The sequence below is a fragment of the Erithacus rubecula genome (assembly GCF_903797595.1).
Source record: "Erithacus rubecula genome assembly, chromosome: 3".
Lineage (NCBI taxonomy): Eukaryota > Metazoa > Chordata > Aves > Passeriformes > Muscicapidae > Erithacus > Erithacus rubecula.
Window position 1 is genome coordinate 106,030,979 of NC_136689.1, and position 15,835 is coordinate 106,046,813.

Consider the following 15,835-nt stretch of genomic DNA (forward strand, 5'->3'; position numbering starts at 1 on the left):
AGTCTCCTCTCGTTTTAGTTTGCAATTCAGGATTGCTTTATTAATCAACGCAAGATGCATTCATTGAACTGGATTAATCCTGCATAAGTAATTTTGAAATTTCCTGCTGAAGTTATTTTTCATTTCTGGGAACAAATCATTTATTTGGATTTTCATATATCAGGATCACAGAGATTTGCCACAGTCAGATTTTAATTTTAGTTACATCTGAGCTGGCTTATATATTAGGGGGCATAGTTTTGCATGAGAGCATCTTCTAAAATCTGTAATTGGTGTGGAACACTGACATGCACAGAATACATCTGACAAGGTCCAGAGAGTTAGGTTCAGTTTCGCTGATCAACATCTATGCTGCAGATTAACTGAATCTTTTATGGCATTACAAGCCCTCCAGAATTCATTAGTGTGCTTTCCCCTCCTGCAAACCACTCTGACCTCCAGTGCTGCCGTCCCTGCTTCCTTGGACTGGACTCTAGAGGCTGAAACACTGACTCCCTTTCACTGCTGCACTAATAACAGAAATTAAATGTGTATCTTAAAACTGCCCTGGAATGTGTGCATTGGCACTTACCTTGGCCTTTTAACACTGTTTGGGATTTCTCTCTCCTTTGTCTGTACCAGAAAGCTCTGTTTAAATTGAAATATGGTCTCTCCCTTAAAAGCAAGGGAACTAGAGTACTTTATTGATGAATTATTATAATACAATAGAAACCACTATATATAATAAGGTTTGACATGGATTTTTCTCAGAAATTGGCTCACAGATGCAGTTAGCAGAGGAAAAATAATAGTATTCAAAGCACTAAGTGGGGACAAACACATGAGGGAAAGCAATGCCAGCTTTTGGGAGGTGGGTGCAGAGTACCTTTGAAGACAGCACTGTAATTAATGAAAAGCATATTTTTCAAATGCCCTCTTTGTCATTCTTCAGGGTACAGTTTGAAAGTCACCAGCAAATCAGTTTTCTCACACTTCTTGGCCAGTGGATGGGACCATAGCTCAAAATCAGGGAAATGCTTCAGTCACCAATCTGTTGTTTTCCAGGTCCTACACTACAAAAGTACCTGAGCAAGTTTGTCATGCTGAGGATGAAATGGAGAAGATTAAGGTTTGGCAGGAAGGACAGCAGAGAAAGAGAACTATGGAACAGTCCATGTTTCCATCTCCCAAGATGACTCCCTTCAGAGAATCAGAAAGAGAAAGGGCTCTTCCCTCCAATGCAGCTGGGACCAGGGACTGTGGCTCATTTGCTCTCCTTGTGTTCCCACCACCAGCATCAGCTCTCCTCCCTTGTCACAGGTGCTGGCTGTGCTTGGGTGTTTGCCCCAGCCCAGGCCCTGCAGAGAGGTGTCTCTGGGCATCTCTTTGGTAGGTTTGGTTGTGCTGAAGTCTGTGCATTAAAGCTCAAACAATGCAACACCTAAGTACTCTGCTGATTTATCCTTCTGCTTGACAGCTACACCACTGAAAATGATTTGCTGAATACCATAATCCAAGGGCTTATTTAGTTTCATGTTTATCTCATGTTGACTTCTACTGAATTTTCTTATGTTTCTCTTCTGCTTTTTGTATTGTCTTTCCTTTGATTTTTTTCCCAGCCTTGCTCTGGTATCTTTACTAAATATACCATCTTTACTTTCCTCATTAATCCTGATTTTTTTCTGTGCTCTTGATCCTCAAACAGTTCCCTCCATCTCCTCTCACAGTTTTCTATTTTCTATTTTTTCCTTAAGTTTGTTCTCTTCCTTTCTAAATCTGCCCATTGCTTATAGTTTCTCCTCTTCATCCTTATCCCACATTACTTTAAAAAAATACATAAATCTCCCTTCCTTCCACTGCTGAAATAAACTCATTAATGAAACAATTCTATTCATTGTGCTATCTTAGTGCTATCCAGTACAGTCCACACCTGCTTTAAACACGGGGGCCAGTTTGCTCAGTGCACCCCCCTGGTTTGCATAGGCAGGTTCTGGTCCCTCACAAATGTTTGTAGGCATGAATGAACAATGCATGAATAGTAACAGGAATTGATGATGTTTCTGTTTCCTGGTAGAACCTGCTATTAAATTGTCCCTTGTCTTCTCAGCTTGGCAATACCTCTTGTCCCAACTCTTCCACAGCATGTCCATACAGCACTTCCCCTCCAAGAACTGAAATACCCATAGTTAGAAGGGTCAGTTGCCACAGGAGGAACATTTTGAGGAGGTGTGAAGTTTCCACAACAAGCACTAAATTCCCCAAAGCAAGACTGGGTTTAACAAAGCAGGGTCCTTTTCACTTGCTGTGGGACTGAGGAACAGAGGGAGCAGCACAAGGCAGAGGCATTTCACAAGCATGCAGTGGCTTCTCCAGTGAGAGCAGGCACAGGGGTGGATTTTCCCTGCTGGAGAAAGGTGCTGCTTTCCCAGGCCAGGCACTGTACTCAGGGAAAGACCAACCCACTACAGAGCCACATTTTACTGCAGTCAGTGCACTGACAAGCACTGAAAATAGTGACACTTGGAAAACAATGAGGCTGTTATGAAACACCAGAAAATAAAGGAAGTTCACACATCTACATGATAAAAAAAGTTCCAAAGAATTTAATGTAGATATTATTTATACATACACTTTATAAGTAGGAATATGGCAGACAGTTGAATTAGTACATAAAGTTTTATTTAAAGTTTCCCCCCTACAAGCAAGCTTCATTTACACAGTCTAGTACTGTACAAAATTTACATTCTTTGTGTGACTTATTTAGTTAGCATTTTTTCCTTGGTCATGCCTTCCTGATAGGTAGAAAGATTTAGATCCAGTCCTCATAAATCTTCAAATTATCTTGATAAAAAAAAAAGGAACCATTTAAAAGGACAAGAAGTATCCTTTAGAAATGGTACATTTTAGTAGAGACAGGTGACAGTAAGTGTTCAGTGGCAGACCTTTTAAATGTCATACAAGGTTTCCTCATTTAGTATCTTAACAGTTTCCTTTTTATATATATTTATATCTATATACTTTCAACAGGAAAGGAAAAAAAAAGTCATGATTGCACCAAATATATTTTACAAGGGATCCCTTGGATCTGAACAATATAAATAAATACAAAACCAACTAAGATTGCACTATGTAGGAAAAATGGATTGAGATTTCAGGATATACACTCCACCTTTATGAGTTCCTTAGTAATGCTCACTGGAAAACTCCCCTAGAACACATTCAAATATTAGCATCTTCAGATAATTATTTTGTTTAAACATCTTTTTTCCAGGCGTGCAGCTACCTCATCAACTGGATTATTGCATTTGTGTGGTACCAGTCTTTACTGCATTACTCCAATTTTACAAGTTGTGTAATTCTGCAGCAAGCAAGGGAGTTGCAATAAAACTGGGCCGATGCCAGAAACAGTCCCATGATATTTGCTCTCTGTTATTTATATTGCTCTCAAGCATCAATATATAGTGTAATTTCTGTGTACACTCACCCTTTTTCTATTTTGCAAAGCAAATAATGAACTCCTTCTCCCATCTATTGCCTCTGCAGCAGAAACCAACCTCTAGTAGCTGCCTGCTCCTTGCTTAATGCACTAGCACTAAGTCCTGTAGTGAAAGATATGTGCAGGGCTGAAAATGCAGGATTGGAGTGTCCTTTGCCTTTTATCTGGTGCAGCCAGCTACAACTAGGCAAATTAAAGGCCAGATATTTAGCTGACATAAAGTTCACCCATTGGTGAATGGAACAATGGAACAATGTCTGTTTACACCAGTAAAGAGGATGATCCTGAGAGTAATGGATGCAGCACTAGTAAACCACAGTGGAATAACTATGCATATATTTCAATGAGGTGCAGATGATTATGTCTGTGAACTGCAAGGTGATGAAGAATCAGGCTCAGATTTTGTCACTGCTTTTGCAAAGCCAGGACAGAAAGACATAAGCTTAACACATAGACAGTCTGATTTGTGCAAGCAACTATGACTTCATGAAACAAGTCCTAAATGCTACTGGTCCCATGTGGGAGAATTCTGAACTCGCTTTGCAATGTGTAAATAATTACACAGGCTATAAGGCAGCAGACAGTCTAGCCTTATATTACTTTGGATCAATAGTAAAACTCTCTCAGTTAAGATCAACCACACAGGACTACTTTAAGTACTTACCAGTGTCTCTCCAAAAATGTGCATAAGCATTTCGGAGTCCAAAGCAATAAATTTATGATTAAATGCCGTCTTCTTGTCTTTGGAAGGAACTTGCACAGATGCTGATATCTAACAGGTTAGTGAAAAGGAAGTAAGGTTTCTGGTGCTTCATTAAGTGGTCATAGAATAACTTACTTTACAAAGTCAGATTTTAAGCTGTAGGATCCAAATTCTGTTATACTAATGTAGAACCAGTCATTCCATGTGATTTCAGTGAAATGACTCTGACTTTACACAAGTATGATTAGAAGAATTTGATCCTAATCCCTAAGCTGCTATTGCAAGAAGTGCTCTGTAAAGCATAGCTTTCATTGTAGTCTGCTTTCTGCTGCACTTGCACATGGGGACTTTGAAGGCAGAGTGTATTAGTTGCCAAGCTGTGCAAAAACTGAACGATATTTCTTTACCTTTTATAATCTTCTGATGCTGTATTGCTTGCAGAGCATATGAAGTAGTTGTAGGTTAGGATTACAGAGGAGGAGACAATTCTGCAATGCAGTGTGAGCTTTTCACTATCTGAATTCTGAAACATTCATGAAAACAACATCCTCATGACTTCAACACAGATCACATGCAGGTAGATACAATGCACAATACTGATCTTGTCTCTTCAGGCTCTATTTGAACAGTTAGCCATCATTATTTTTTTGAAAGTTAAATTTGATGTGAGGAGTGTCTCTGCAGCAGGAAAAGTTTAAATCAGTCTGAAATGGCAGTCTGTCAGCATGTAATGTTCGGTGTGTTTTAGCTTCTTGCCTCATAGCACACCGGCACCTATCTGAGATGGGACAACGCTTGGTTTTTCTTTTCTTTTAGTTTATTCCTAAAGCATAAACATGGAATGAGGGGTCAATCATGGTAGCTTTGTTTGGCCAGGAATTCTGTTCTAATAAAGTATTTACGTCACCCGTCATTATTCCCCCAAAAAGCACTCAGTGTTCGTGTCAGTGCTGTGCCCATCACTTGTTGTAGGGAACGCAGGCCGGCAATACCACAGTCGAACACGCGGGTCCTGCCAGCGGCTCCGCAACGTCGCCCTCCAGCTCTGTCCAGGTGCCTTTCTCAGGACTGTAGCAAATCGTAGAAGATTTGTAGGCTCCCTGTAGCAGAACAAAACAGCATATTTAAATGGGATTTTGGTAAAATACAAGTTAGGCATCAGCTCTAAAGAGACTTGAAAGTGACTTGGGGTCATTCTAACTTAGAAGCTCTTCAAGGGGTTTTGGTTTTTTCAGCACCCAGCCTCTGAAAATCAGTCTGCTTTACAAGCACCTCATAAGCAGAGCTGTAAGCATATAGTCCCATCAATCACTTTTCCAAATTAATTTTGATTTTTAAATTCCCCATCATTGAATAGAGTGTAATAATAACTTATCTAAATAGAGAAACACAAAGGTGAAGAAAAACTCCCTGTTCTCCATGAGCTGAAAACCAACTCCAACCTGCCTCTGTAGCTAATTCCCCTGTCCTCTCCTCTCTATCCCATCTGCACACTATTCAGAATGGTCACAAGAATTCAGAAGGAATAAAAAGGTGGCTGTGGAAAGCAGGTACACACCATACTCCAGCTGTAGCCTCCTACAAGGTAAATACTGTCATCAAGGACTGCACAGCCAGGGCCACTGCGACCCTCCAGAATAGGAGTCTGGAGAATATTCCACTGGTCACCTTTTGGATCGTAGCATTCCACAAGCATTACATCGAGATGGGAGAAGCCTGGATGAGGACATTAAGAAAAGAGAACATGTATTATGACACATTGTTTCATTACTTATTTTACTGCTAAATTTATTAAATTACAGTCACAGTTATGTTATTACAATTATAACATAGTTGTTAAACATTTTTCTAGAAAATATTTTCATATACATTCAAGCCAACTTCTATAATATTAATACTTCATTATTTCTGTTCAAATAAATCTGTTGAAGGCTTTTACCATTAGTTCTACAGTCTTCTACAAATCATGAGTCCATATAAAACCTAACAGGAAACACTCAGTAATAACTTGTCAGTGACTCAAGAATATTCAAACAGAATTCTTCCCTGTCTATCAATGCTAATACAAGTTTGAACATGTAGGAAAAGACTGTCCTGGCAGTTTTCCTCAAAATTCAGTAGATCCAATCTATTCAAAATTGAACAGATTGAATTTGCTCAGAAAGCAATGTCTAACAAGCCCAGGGGGAGCTTAGACAACTGATGCCACTTGGCTCTAGAGGTACAAAGTGCTTAGCATGATGGACATGATGTGCAGGACCAGCTCATTTAAGGTGTACCCTAAAGCACACAGCTGGGGTAAAGTCTTTAAGGCAACAAAAAAATGTAACCACAAAAATCATGGTCCCATCTTTCCCTGGTAGGCCAAAAAATGCTCCAAGTGACTGCTGCTTTTTGATCACCAAAGGGCACAGGGGTCTCAGCTCAAGATTCTCAGGCTGTATCAGTTAGTATGAATTGAGCTGAACACAGACACTGAACACAGGAATCCTGGTTCTTGCTCTGATATTTAGGCCAATTCCTATTTCAAACTACCTTCTTTATCAGAGCACTGCAGTAAAAATATGGCTTTCTTAATATGCAGAAGTGCTTCTCTTAACTCTCCTGTCTTCTCTTCAAGGTATGACAGCAGAGAGAAGTAAGATTTTCTGTAAAAAGGGTATTTGGTGATATTGGCACTTCACAAGGGACCTGCTTGCTCAAATATTATTTATGTCTGGAACGAATATGAAATAATATGAAATAATTCACAGTAATATGAAATAATTATTTGCTGCTTCAAGGTTTCCAAGGGGCCATACAAAGGCCACTGCTATGCACCCAGAATCTGTAACAAACTGCAGTATGCACATGACTAGCTGTGATGTGGTAAATGCACAGCTAACAGTACTACACAGCTCAGCTTCACAAGGAGGGCTTTGCCATGGAGCCCTGCTATTCCCTGCAGGTGGAGAATTTGTAACATTTCATCCACACTTCAGTCCCTTCCCTCTGCCCTGTCCTTGCAGTTCTTCCTTTTGTTTCACTGCATAGGAGAAATGATTTTTTTTCCAAAAAGTCCTTTTAGTAGACAGCTACATCTTTCCAGCAGCCTGGATGTTAAATGCCTCTCACAACAGTGAGCAGTCCAAGCATAACAAAGGCACCCAGGACAACAGTTGTAGAAGCAAAAATGATTAGAAGGGAAACTGTGTGGGGAAAAAAAAAAAAGGTGGCAGAATAAAAGCAATTCAAGCCTCTGCAAACCAAAGCATGTGCTTTAGCTTGAGGAGAGTTGTGATATGTTTTACTTTTGTAGGAGGAAAAGCCAACACTGTAAAGCACTTAAATCTACAAAATTTGCAGGTGTTCATGTGCAAGCAGCTTTTGCTCTCTTCACCTTATAGAGTCCAGTCCATGAACACCCATCCCAGCTGCTAGTGGGGAGTGGAGGCACAGCAGCACAGAAGCTGCAGTGGTCTGTGCACCAGTAGTATTTATCAGGGAACATTTACATCTGGGACTTTGTCCCTGCATGCTCCACAGGGACTGAGACCTCCAAAAGCAGCATGTGGCTTTACAGTGTCATGGGGACCAGGGGACAAGAGTCAGACATGACCTGCTCTTACTGGCAGCTGACACATTCTTTTACTTTTCCTTCTATATTACGATTTTCTCTTTTGTTGTTGGCAGCCTTTTTTGTTTTGTTTTGTTTTAAACATTAAAGGAGAAGAAAGAAAAAAGTGAATATAAACTATCAAATATTATTATGGAACTAAGGAGCAGGTGTGCTTTTTGTCTACGTGGCTGGATTAAGAAGCATCTTTAACAGCAATAACATACAGGTATTAAGATAAAAAATACCAGATGCCTAAGCAATAGTTATTTTAATACGAGACCTTTTCAAAAGATGAAAACAAGCGACCTCTAAAAAGAATTATAATAAACAAGCTACATTTAATATGAAAAAGAGATTTAAAGAACCAAGTCCTAATATTTAATGGCTGAAAGTTTGCTTTTTTTTTCTCTTCATTAAATCAGGAGCTTGTTTTTGTGTGTTACTCTGAATAATGCTCTCTTTAACTGCACATTTTGGAAAATGATTTACAGAGGAAAATATTGCTGGTACTTTCGGGTCAAAGAATAATCTGTTTGTTTCATTGAATTCTTGGTAATGACAAATTGTCCATGCCTTTGAGTAATGGAAGCTCCCATTTTTATTATCTAAAGCATTCATTACTCATATATTTAATGTACTGCTATAATTTTAAAATAATTTGCATAAAATGTTTTTAAAATTGCTGGCTCAAGTGTCCTGTTAAATTGTGTTGCTTGGCTTTTAATGCATTTAACAGTGAATGTCTAACAAAAATGTTCTTTATCAGAGATGTGGGACACTGAGATACTTTTTCGCTGTTAAAAATGTGACCTTTCAAATGGTTTCCTCCAATCGCATACAGTCGATCATTCATTACAGCCAGAGTGTGGATTGCTCGTTTTGTGTTCATGTCCTGTTTTCGGGCCCAGACATCCATCACAGGGTCATAGCAGTACAGCCAGGGGACATATTCTCCATTGTGAACACCTCCTGCAAAGTAAATACACATCAGTTCATTAACAGAAATAAAGACATTGTGCGTGTGCTGCAGCAGGAATTTAGCTCTCTGGTTCTGGGGTTCTGCGGTTTTTTTGGGTTTTTTCAACGGTGGTTTTGGGTTGTTTTTCTTGTACAGCAGGAATTATTCAAGACACTGGCCTGAAATGTATATCTTGCCATTGTGCACGGCTCCTGCATGGGCTGCCAGGGGCTGTGGTAGTGAAGACACGTAGCGCCACTCGTTGGTCTCCAGGTTGTAGCACTCCACGCTGGACAAGTAGCCGGTTTCGTTTCTCCCGCCGATGACGTACAAGTTCTTGTCAAGGCGGCAGGCGTAGAAACTGGCTCTCCTGGAGGACAGGGCAGGGCAGGACACAACAAGCCAACAACAAACCAATCAGCTGTGGCAAACATTTCTCTCCCCTCTCCAGCTGACTCCCTGAACTAAGAGAGCAGCACATCAAATGCTCCATCAGAGAGAAGTGTCCAGGAGCTTCCCATGCTTACAGCTATCCTAGACACTGTGGCTAATCAAATGCACAATACTCCACATCAAAAAACACTTCATTTTTTGTGTCAAAACGATTAGGCACACATAAAACTGCCAGAAAATACCCCTTTTCAAAGCTGTTTGCTGCCTTTTCACACCCGTGAAAGATAAAAAGGTGCTCATTAATGTATGGGGCATTACCTTGTAAGGGATGTAACAACTCAGTAAGACAAAGTGAAAAATGAGGTAGATAATGTAACAATAATAAATTATCTTGACATTCACTTTCTTTATGGTCCTTCAAGGGTCATTGTTCCCAATTTACTAAGAGAACCACATCATCAAAAATTTTCTTCAATTATCATTTTTTTCTTCCTTCTGCAGTACTGCAAATAGAACAACTTTCCTTATGCTAGCCACAACACTACATTTCCACCCTTTAGCTCAAATAAGGTCTGTCTCCATCCAACTAACCCTGAGAGAAGTTTAGCCACCTGTCTGCTTTTACATGCAACTCAGGTGTGTAGGAAAAGAATTAAATTTTCTGGCCAGGACTGTCGAGCATGTTTGTCTTCCTTGTGACTCCAAAATTAATGCTGAGTGTTGCTGAAGTAAAAATTGAGCAGTAGATGATTTTGATTTTGAGAGACCTTGGTTGGTGTAATCCACTCTCGGGGAAAGCTCCCTGGATCACTCAGCAGCAGGAAGGTTTGCTAGAGTAGAGACCTTTAATTTCAAGCTGCAATAACATGAGAAAGAAAATTGCAAAAGAGCACAGCTGGGCTAGGATGAAGAGCTGTACAAAATATTGAATGACAGGAGTCGTCAGTCCCCAACATAAAATTTTCTCCTGGGTGAAACCAAGATGACGTGGGATCCCAGAAATGAGCAGGCAGGCCAGGCAGAGCAAAGTGTAGCTCTGACAGCTCCTGCAAAGCAGCACTCTGGAGTGTGGCTGTAGCTTGCCAAACCCTGCTCTGTGCCTGATTCAGTGCACTCTGGTTCCTGCCCAGATGCCTTAATTTGCATCTGGGAGCAGCTGCATATTTCACTCCTGAATCATGCACTGAATCTTGGGGCCTTGATGGTCACCTGCAGCAACAAGGACTTGAACCTGCAGACCACTGCAAAGCATTTGGATGAGCAGTGGTATACACAGAGCACAGCTCAGAGAACAGCTCTGGTACATCCCACTCCTTCCTGGGCTTCCCCAGAGCCATCCCATGAGCAGGTGAGCTAGAAGAGTCCAATGTGCCCTGTTCCTCACCTGACATCTGGCCAGGCATGTTCAGGAGCACTTCCTTCAGTGAAGGCAGCAATAACATCTTGCTCTTTTGCACAGCTACCCATTTGCACAAATTGTTTAGCATCCTTTAACATTTTGGAGAAATCTCTCTCTTAGTTAAAAGTGTCTGAGACTGGCTGGTGGTTTATAAGTTGGAAGAGAAGTCAGGCAGACCCCAAGGGATACAGCCATGGAAAGAGCAGGGCTGGCTGGACACTCAGGGAACAGGTTTGATGCATCACTGCTGGTTTCTGACCTTACTTTTTGGATTTGGTGCTCACCTGACAGGGCTCCTCACCAGCCAGGGTCACTGAACACCTCCTGTTCACTTCTTTGCTTTCACCCTGCCTGCACGTGGGCAACTTGGACAGTGTGGGACAGAATCCCTTTCAAAGTGGGGCTGGGAACTCCTTCACAAGGAAAACTTCTGAAAAAGCTGTGGAAATATGAGGACTGGCAAGTGCCTCCTGATGATGAATTTAAAAAGACCATTTAATTTATCTGTCACTGGGCAGATAGAGCTGATGGCATATTTTGCTCCACATGGTTGGGCAGCAAATTGTGCATCTATGTTTTTAGCCTGATATTCTATGGAAACAAAGCTAATTTGATTACACTATACATGTACCCACGTCTGCCTACTGTTGTCTTTTCTAAAAAATACCATGCTGACTGATTTCATTCTAATTTGACAGAGGCTATGGGTGTTACAGGCAATCAAGTGTGTATAAGCTTTCTTGAGAAAATGTGATGGACCTGAAGCAACACAGCCCACAGTTGCCCCAAAACTAGAAAAAGCTGCAGAGGTCACCTATTAGACATGAGAGATCCTGAATAGGCAGGCACACGTTTTTCAACCCTCCTGTGTCCAGCAATCACAAGGCACAAAACCAGAGGGTGCCTGTTGTCAGTGCTCCTACATCTACTTATCTGTCCTTGTGCACCTTCTCTGGTGAACTCATTAATAAAACTGCTCTTGGAGTGTTTTGCCTTTTCCTTTTTTTTTAGTTCAGGTTTAAAAAACAGAAGTAGACACAACCTGTATGCATTCTTCTAACTAGGATTTCACTGAGGATATTCTGTACATGTACTCCTGGTTTCATCCACACAGTGTCACTATAAGGAGCAAAAATGAAAGCATCAGCATACTTCACTCTTCTGCTTGGATGTGAACATTCACTGGGTAGCTTCTGTCACAAATATTTTAAGCTTTTTGGGTATTTTTCATTTTCAATGATACAATGTGCAAGGGCATGCTGTTACAGTGTGCAAAGGCATGCTGTCAAGTGATGACTTTTAAACTGCTGTAAAATATGATTCAGATTAAACTATAATACAGCAGTCTTTGCATGTCAACTTTCCCCTCAATACGCTATCCATTCTAATCAGATAACTAGAATGTACCTCAGGATCTGAATATGGACAATAAGACAATCATGTTGTGATTTTCTTTAGGACTTGAAAATACTTGGTGTTCACTGGTCTCCTAAATGCTTTTCCTTCACACCCCTTCACCCAACCATCAATCCAACCAACTCCTTTCAAGTACACACATATCAAAGGAAAGATTTTCCTCCTGATTTTCACACATGATGAATTTATGCCCTGGAACACCAAATAGAACTGCCAGTGTGAGATTTAAAAAATTACCAATGCTGTTGCTGGTTGTCGCAATATCTGGACCTGATTTCAGAGTCACTTATAGAGAGCATGCTTTGCTTTTTAAAAAATAAACAATCTTAATAATTGTTGACATTATTGAGGTCAAAAACAAAAATAAAAGGGGAAAATTTTTAATCTTTTTCTGTGCCTTTTCTCAGCTCACTCAGCCTCAGAGAGTACACTGACCTGCTCACTTCCCAATTCTACTTGCAGTTCTTCAGATCATGGTACAAAACCATTCTTTTTTGCTGGTCTTCAAACAAAAAAATAATTAACTCAGAAGATAAGAAAAAGCAAGTTGTTTAAAATACTCTTTTCCTCCAAACACCTTGAAAAACTCTGTGTTGAGCTGGCAACAGTTCTGACTGAGGTGCCCAGCTGAGGCTCACACCACAAGTTCAGATACAATTGCTACAAAGACTGCTCCTTCAGTAACCATCATGGTCTAACTGTTCTTCAAAAACCTTCCAGTTGTTATGGCATCATCAGGCAGATGTGTATTTCCAAAGTTTATGAGTCAGTTGCTGATTCTCTGAACAACAAACTCCTGAAAATAGTACATACTTTTCAAAGCCATCTATATTTGAGATGTTCTTCAAATGAAAAGAAACCAAACTTGGCTTTAAAGAAAATACATTGCTGACATTGAATCTATAATGGGATTAGACTTTTCTTTATTGCTCACATAGTAAAATCAATCAGATATGGATTTTGGCATGTGAGATAAAAGTTTCCTTATCAAATATTTCATACAGATTTTTGACTTGAGAATATACTGCCTGTGAACGAGCCCCACATTTACCTGGTAGTCATTTCAAAGGAGCTATAATAGTCTATCCAGCCAATTATTCTCAGACTAAAATTCCTAAATAGGTTTTGACTTGATGGACCATAATGACTCAGAAAAACCCATTTAACAGTCTGTCTTGTCAATGGTGCCTGCATTATGCTAGCAGAGACAGGGCATGACCCTGTACTCCTAGCAGGGGGAAAATAGCCTGTTGACTTTAATGGGAACTTTATCTCACTAAAGGAGCTGGGAAAGAAAACTGCATAAAAGCTCTCTCTTATTTGTATGATCTTCTACAAACTGTGCCAGTCCATACCTCTGAAAGCTGCAAAAACGCTGAGGAAGTCATTAGGACTGAGCGAAAAAAAAAAAAAAAAAAATAAATTTAGAAAGTTGAGTGGAAAATCTCATTTTTCCAACAGTAACCCTAATGCTTAGGAGCCTTTAAAGAAAACCAAGGGGCAAGCCTATGACCTATGTATCCTGAACAAAAGAGGTGACAATTAACGTTGTCATAGCAAAGGCACCCTGCAGAAGGAGCTATGTATGAGTGGACCACTGTGTTTCAGTCCCTCTGTAAGGAGCTGTGGTGTTCATACATTACAGTTTATTATAGGCAGGAGCACAGGGCACAGCTGAGTTTTGGCAGGAGCACAGGGCACAGCTGAGTTTTGGTCTCTTGGCTGAAGGCAGCAGCTTCCACCAGAGCACAGGGGTCACCTGCCACACAGTTTTCCAGGGAAACACAACTGACCAATGTGGAGGTGGAAAAATTCCTACTGCCTGCTTTCTCCAAGCCTCAGCTGCCAACTTCTGCTTTCTGTAGTTTGTCACCCAGATAAACCCAACTGCTCAGCCAGCTGCCAACATCCTGCAAGAATTTGGCTTGGAGATACCCAGAGGGGCTAATGAGGACTCAGATTAGGCTCCACAGAACTGGTCTAGGCTCCATACAAACACCAGCTGGTCTCATAGTCAGTGTCCCAGCTCAGCTAGGATGACTTGCACAGTGATGCCCAATCTGATGCTCACCTCCTGTCTCCCCCATGCCAACACCTGAACTGGCAGTGACTCACTCTAGGAAGGTGAACCAGAGGGGAAGGTGTCCCTCTGTTTTAAAGTAAACAATCACAGCTGTGAAGGTTGTCCCACAGTGTTGGTGGGAATGAGGGAGAAGGCTAGGTGCTGCCAAAGCAGGGACTTAGGTCTATCAAACAGAATCTTGAACAAAGGTCCTTCAGAAATTCTGCAGACTCCCATTCTACCCCTGGAAATTTGAAAAGACAGCCATATTTCCAAGCATCTCATAAGACACACTTTGTATCACAAGGCTGCACTGAATTCAATATATTTATGACTGTCAGACACCTGAATAGTGTAGATAGTCAACAAAAAAAGAACTGTAATACTGACATGGAATAAAGAAAGCATTTCAGGGAGACACTGTGAGATCTTTTGTACATGAGAAGATGGATGTTGAACTGAAGGAAGGACACTGAATAATTTCTTCAAATAACATTGCAACTTTGGATCTTCTGCCTTTGAGATTCTTCTTACAAAACATGCACAATTCTGTTCAGGTTTATGGGATATTTTCCTGTAAGGGTAGGATTTGGGATCCACAATTAAGTTTATGTCATCTTTACGAGTCATTGCTCAAGTCCACGTCCACCTTTGCTCTTTGCACACAGCAAGATTAAAACATGAGATATTCTAATATACATTTACTGACAGCACCTTCACTCAAAGACCACCTAGGATTGAGAGTCCTCTGACAAGCAGAGACATGTTCAGGAGAGCTTTTCATAGCTAGTGTGGTGAAACAGGATGGAGACAACATGTGAAGGTTTCAGTTCCCTCCAAGGTATCTGACTATAATTACTGCTTGTTTACTGCAAACTCATCATGACACTTCAGTCAGGGAACATGACAGGACACTATGGAGACTTCAGGAAAATCCTTCAGACCGTACTCAGGCAACCAGTAATTGCATAAAGTCCATGGCTATTTTGCATGAGTTAGCACTGCAGGACTTGGCATCTGGAGTTCTGAATTTAGAAAGTTTTAAAAATTAGGACACAACTGCATGCTGCAGTTTTATCTGTGTTTTCAGTGCTCCTGTAGGCCTCCTTACTCCCAGAACTAAGCCAAACCTCAGCTGCTCCTAGGATGAGAAAACAGAAATTGAAAAACACATAGCAGGTTTTTACCTCTCTTGCATGGGTGGAAGTTGTATCCAGCTGTTAAACCTGGGATCGTATCGGCTAACAAAGTTTGTACTGTGTTTCCCTGTAAAGATAGATTATTTTGACACTCAGCTGTTTGTTTCATGTATTTAACATCATGATTGTAATATATATTACATATACTTCACAAGTTGACACTTTTTATGAAGGGTTCCCCCTTTTACAACAATGTATGATTACACTATGTGTACAGTAATAATTCAACAAATGGGGCACTGCAAGGCTTGAATTAGCAGTCACTAGCAGTAAAAGCAGATAGCGATTATTCTTGGTCTTTGTAATAAGATCTTGAAAATGTGTATTTAAATTTACTTATACATGCTGTGGTATTTTCACAACCACAATAAATCACAGCACTAAACAAAATTACTGCCCAAAGAGGGCATTCCCACAGTATTTTTATGACTAGAATTTTGTCAGGTAAAAAATTTAAAGGGAGAACACGTCCTTTTCTTTCTCCTTACACTATTTCTGTGTGGAACATGGCAAAAACCCATTGTGCAAATAACCAGGAGCTGCATAAGCCATCAGCATGGGGTATGCAGTGTTTGCACTAGATGGTTTATTCTACCATGTACCTTCAGTGTAAGTTAGAAGGAATTACAGAT

At 40.5% G+C, this 15,835-nt stretch overlaps 1 protein-coding gene across 1 annotated transcript in view; it reads right to left on the reverse strand.

Moving 5' to 3' along the window:
- Positions 1-5,136: 5,136 nt before the first annotated feature.
- KLHL14 (kelch like family member 14) overlaps positions 5,137-15,835 on the reverse strand; it is a 56,456-nt gene continuing 45,757 nt past the window's right edge. The window contains exons 4-8 of the mRNA XM_079302832.1: positions 15,192-15,270; positions 8,914-9,104; positions 8,587-8,745; positions 5,737-5,894; positions 5,137-5,278 (exon numbers count right to left, since the gene is read on the reverse strand). Of these exons, the coding sequence (XP_079158958.1) occupies positions 5,138-5,278; positions 5,737-5,894; positions 8,587-8,745; positions 8,914-9,104; positions 15,192-15,270 (728 nt within the window). The 3' untranslated portion in view covers position 5,137. The remainder of the gene's footprint in view (positions 5,279-5,736; positions 5,895-8,586; positions 8,746-8,913; positions 9,105-15,191; positions 15,271-15,835) is intronic.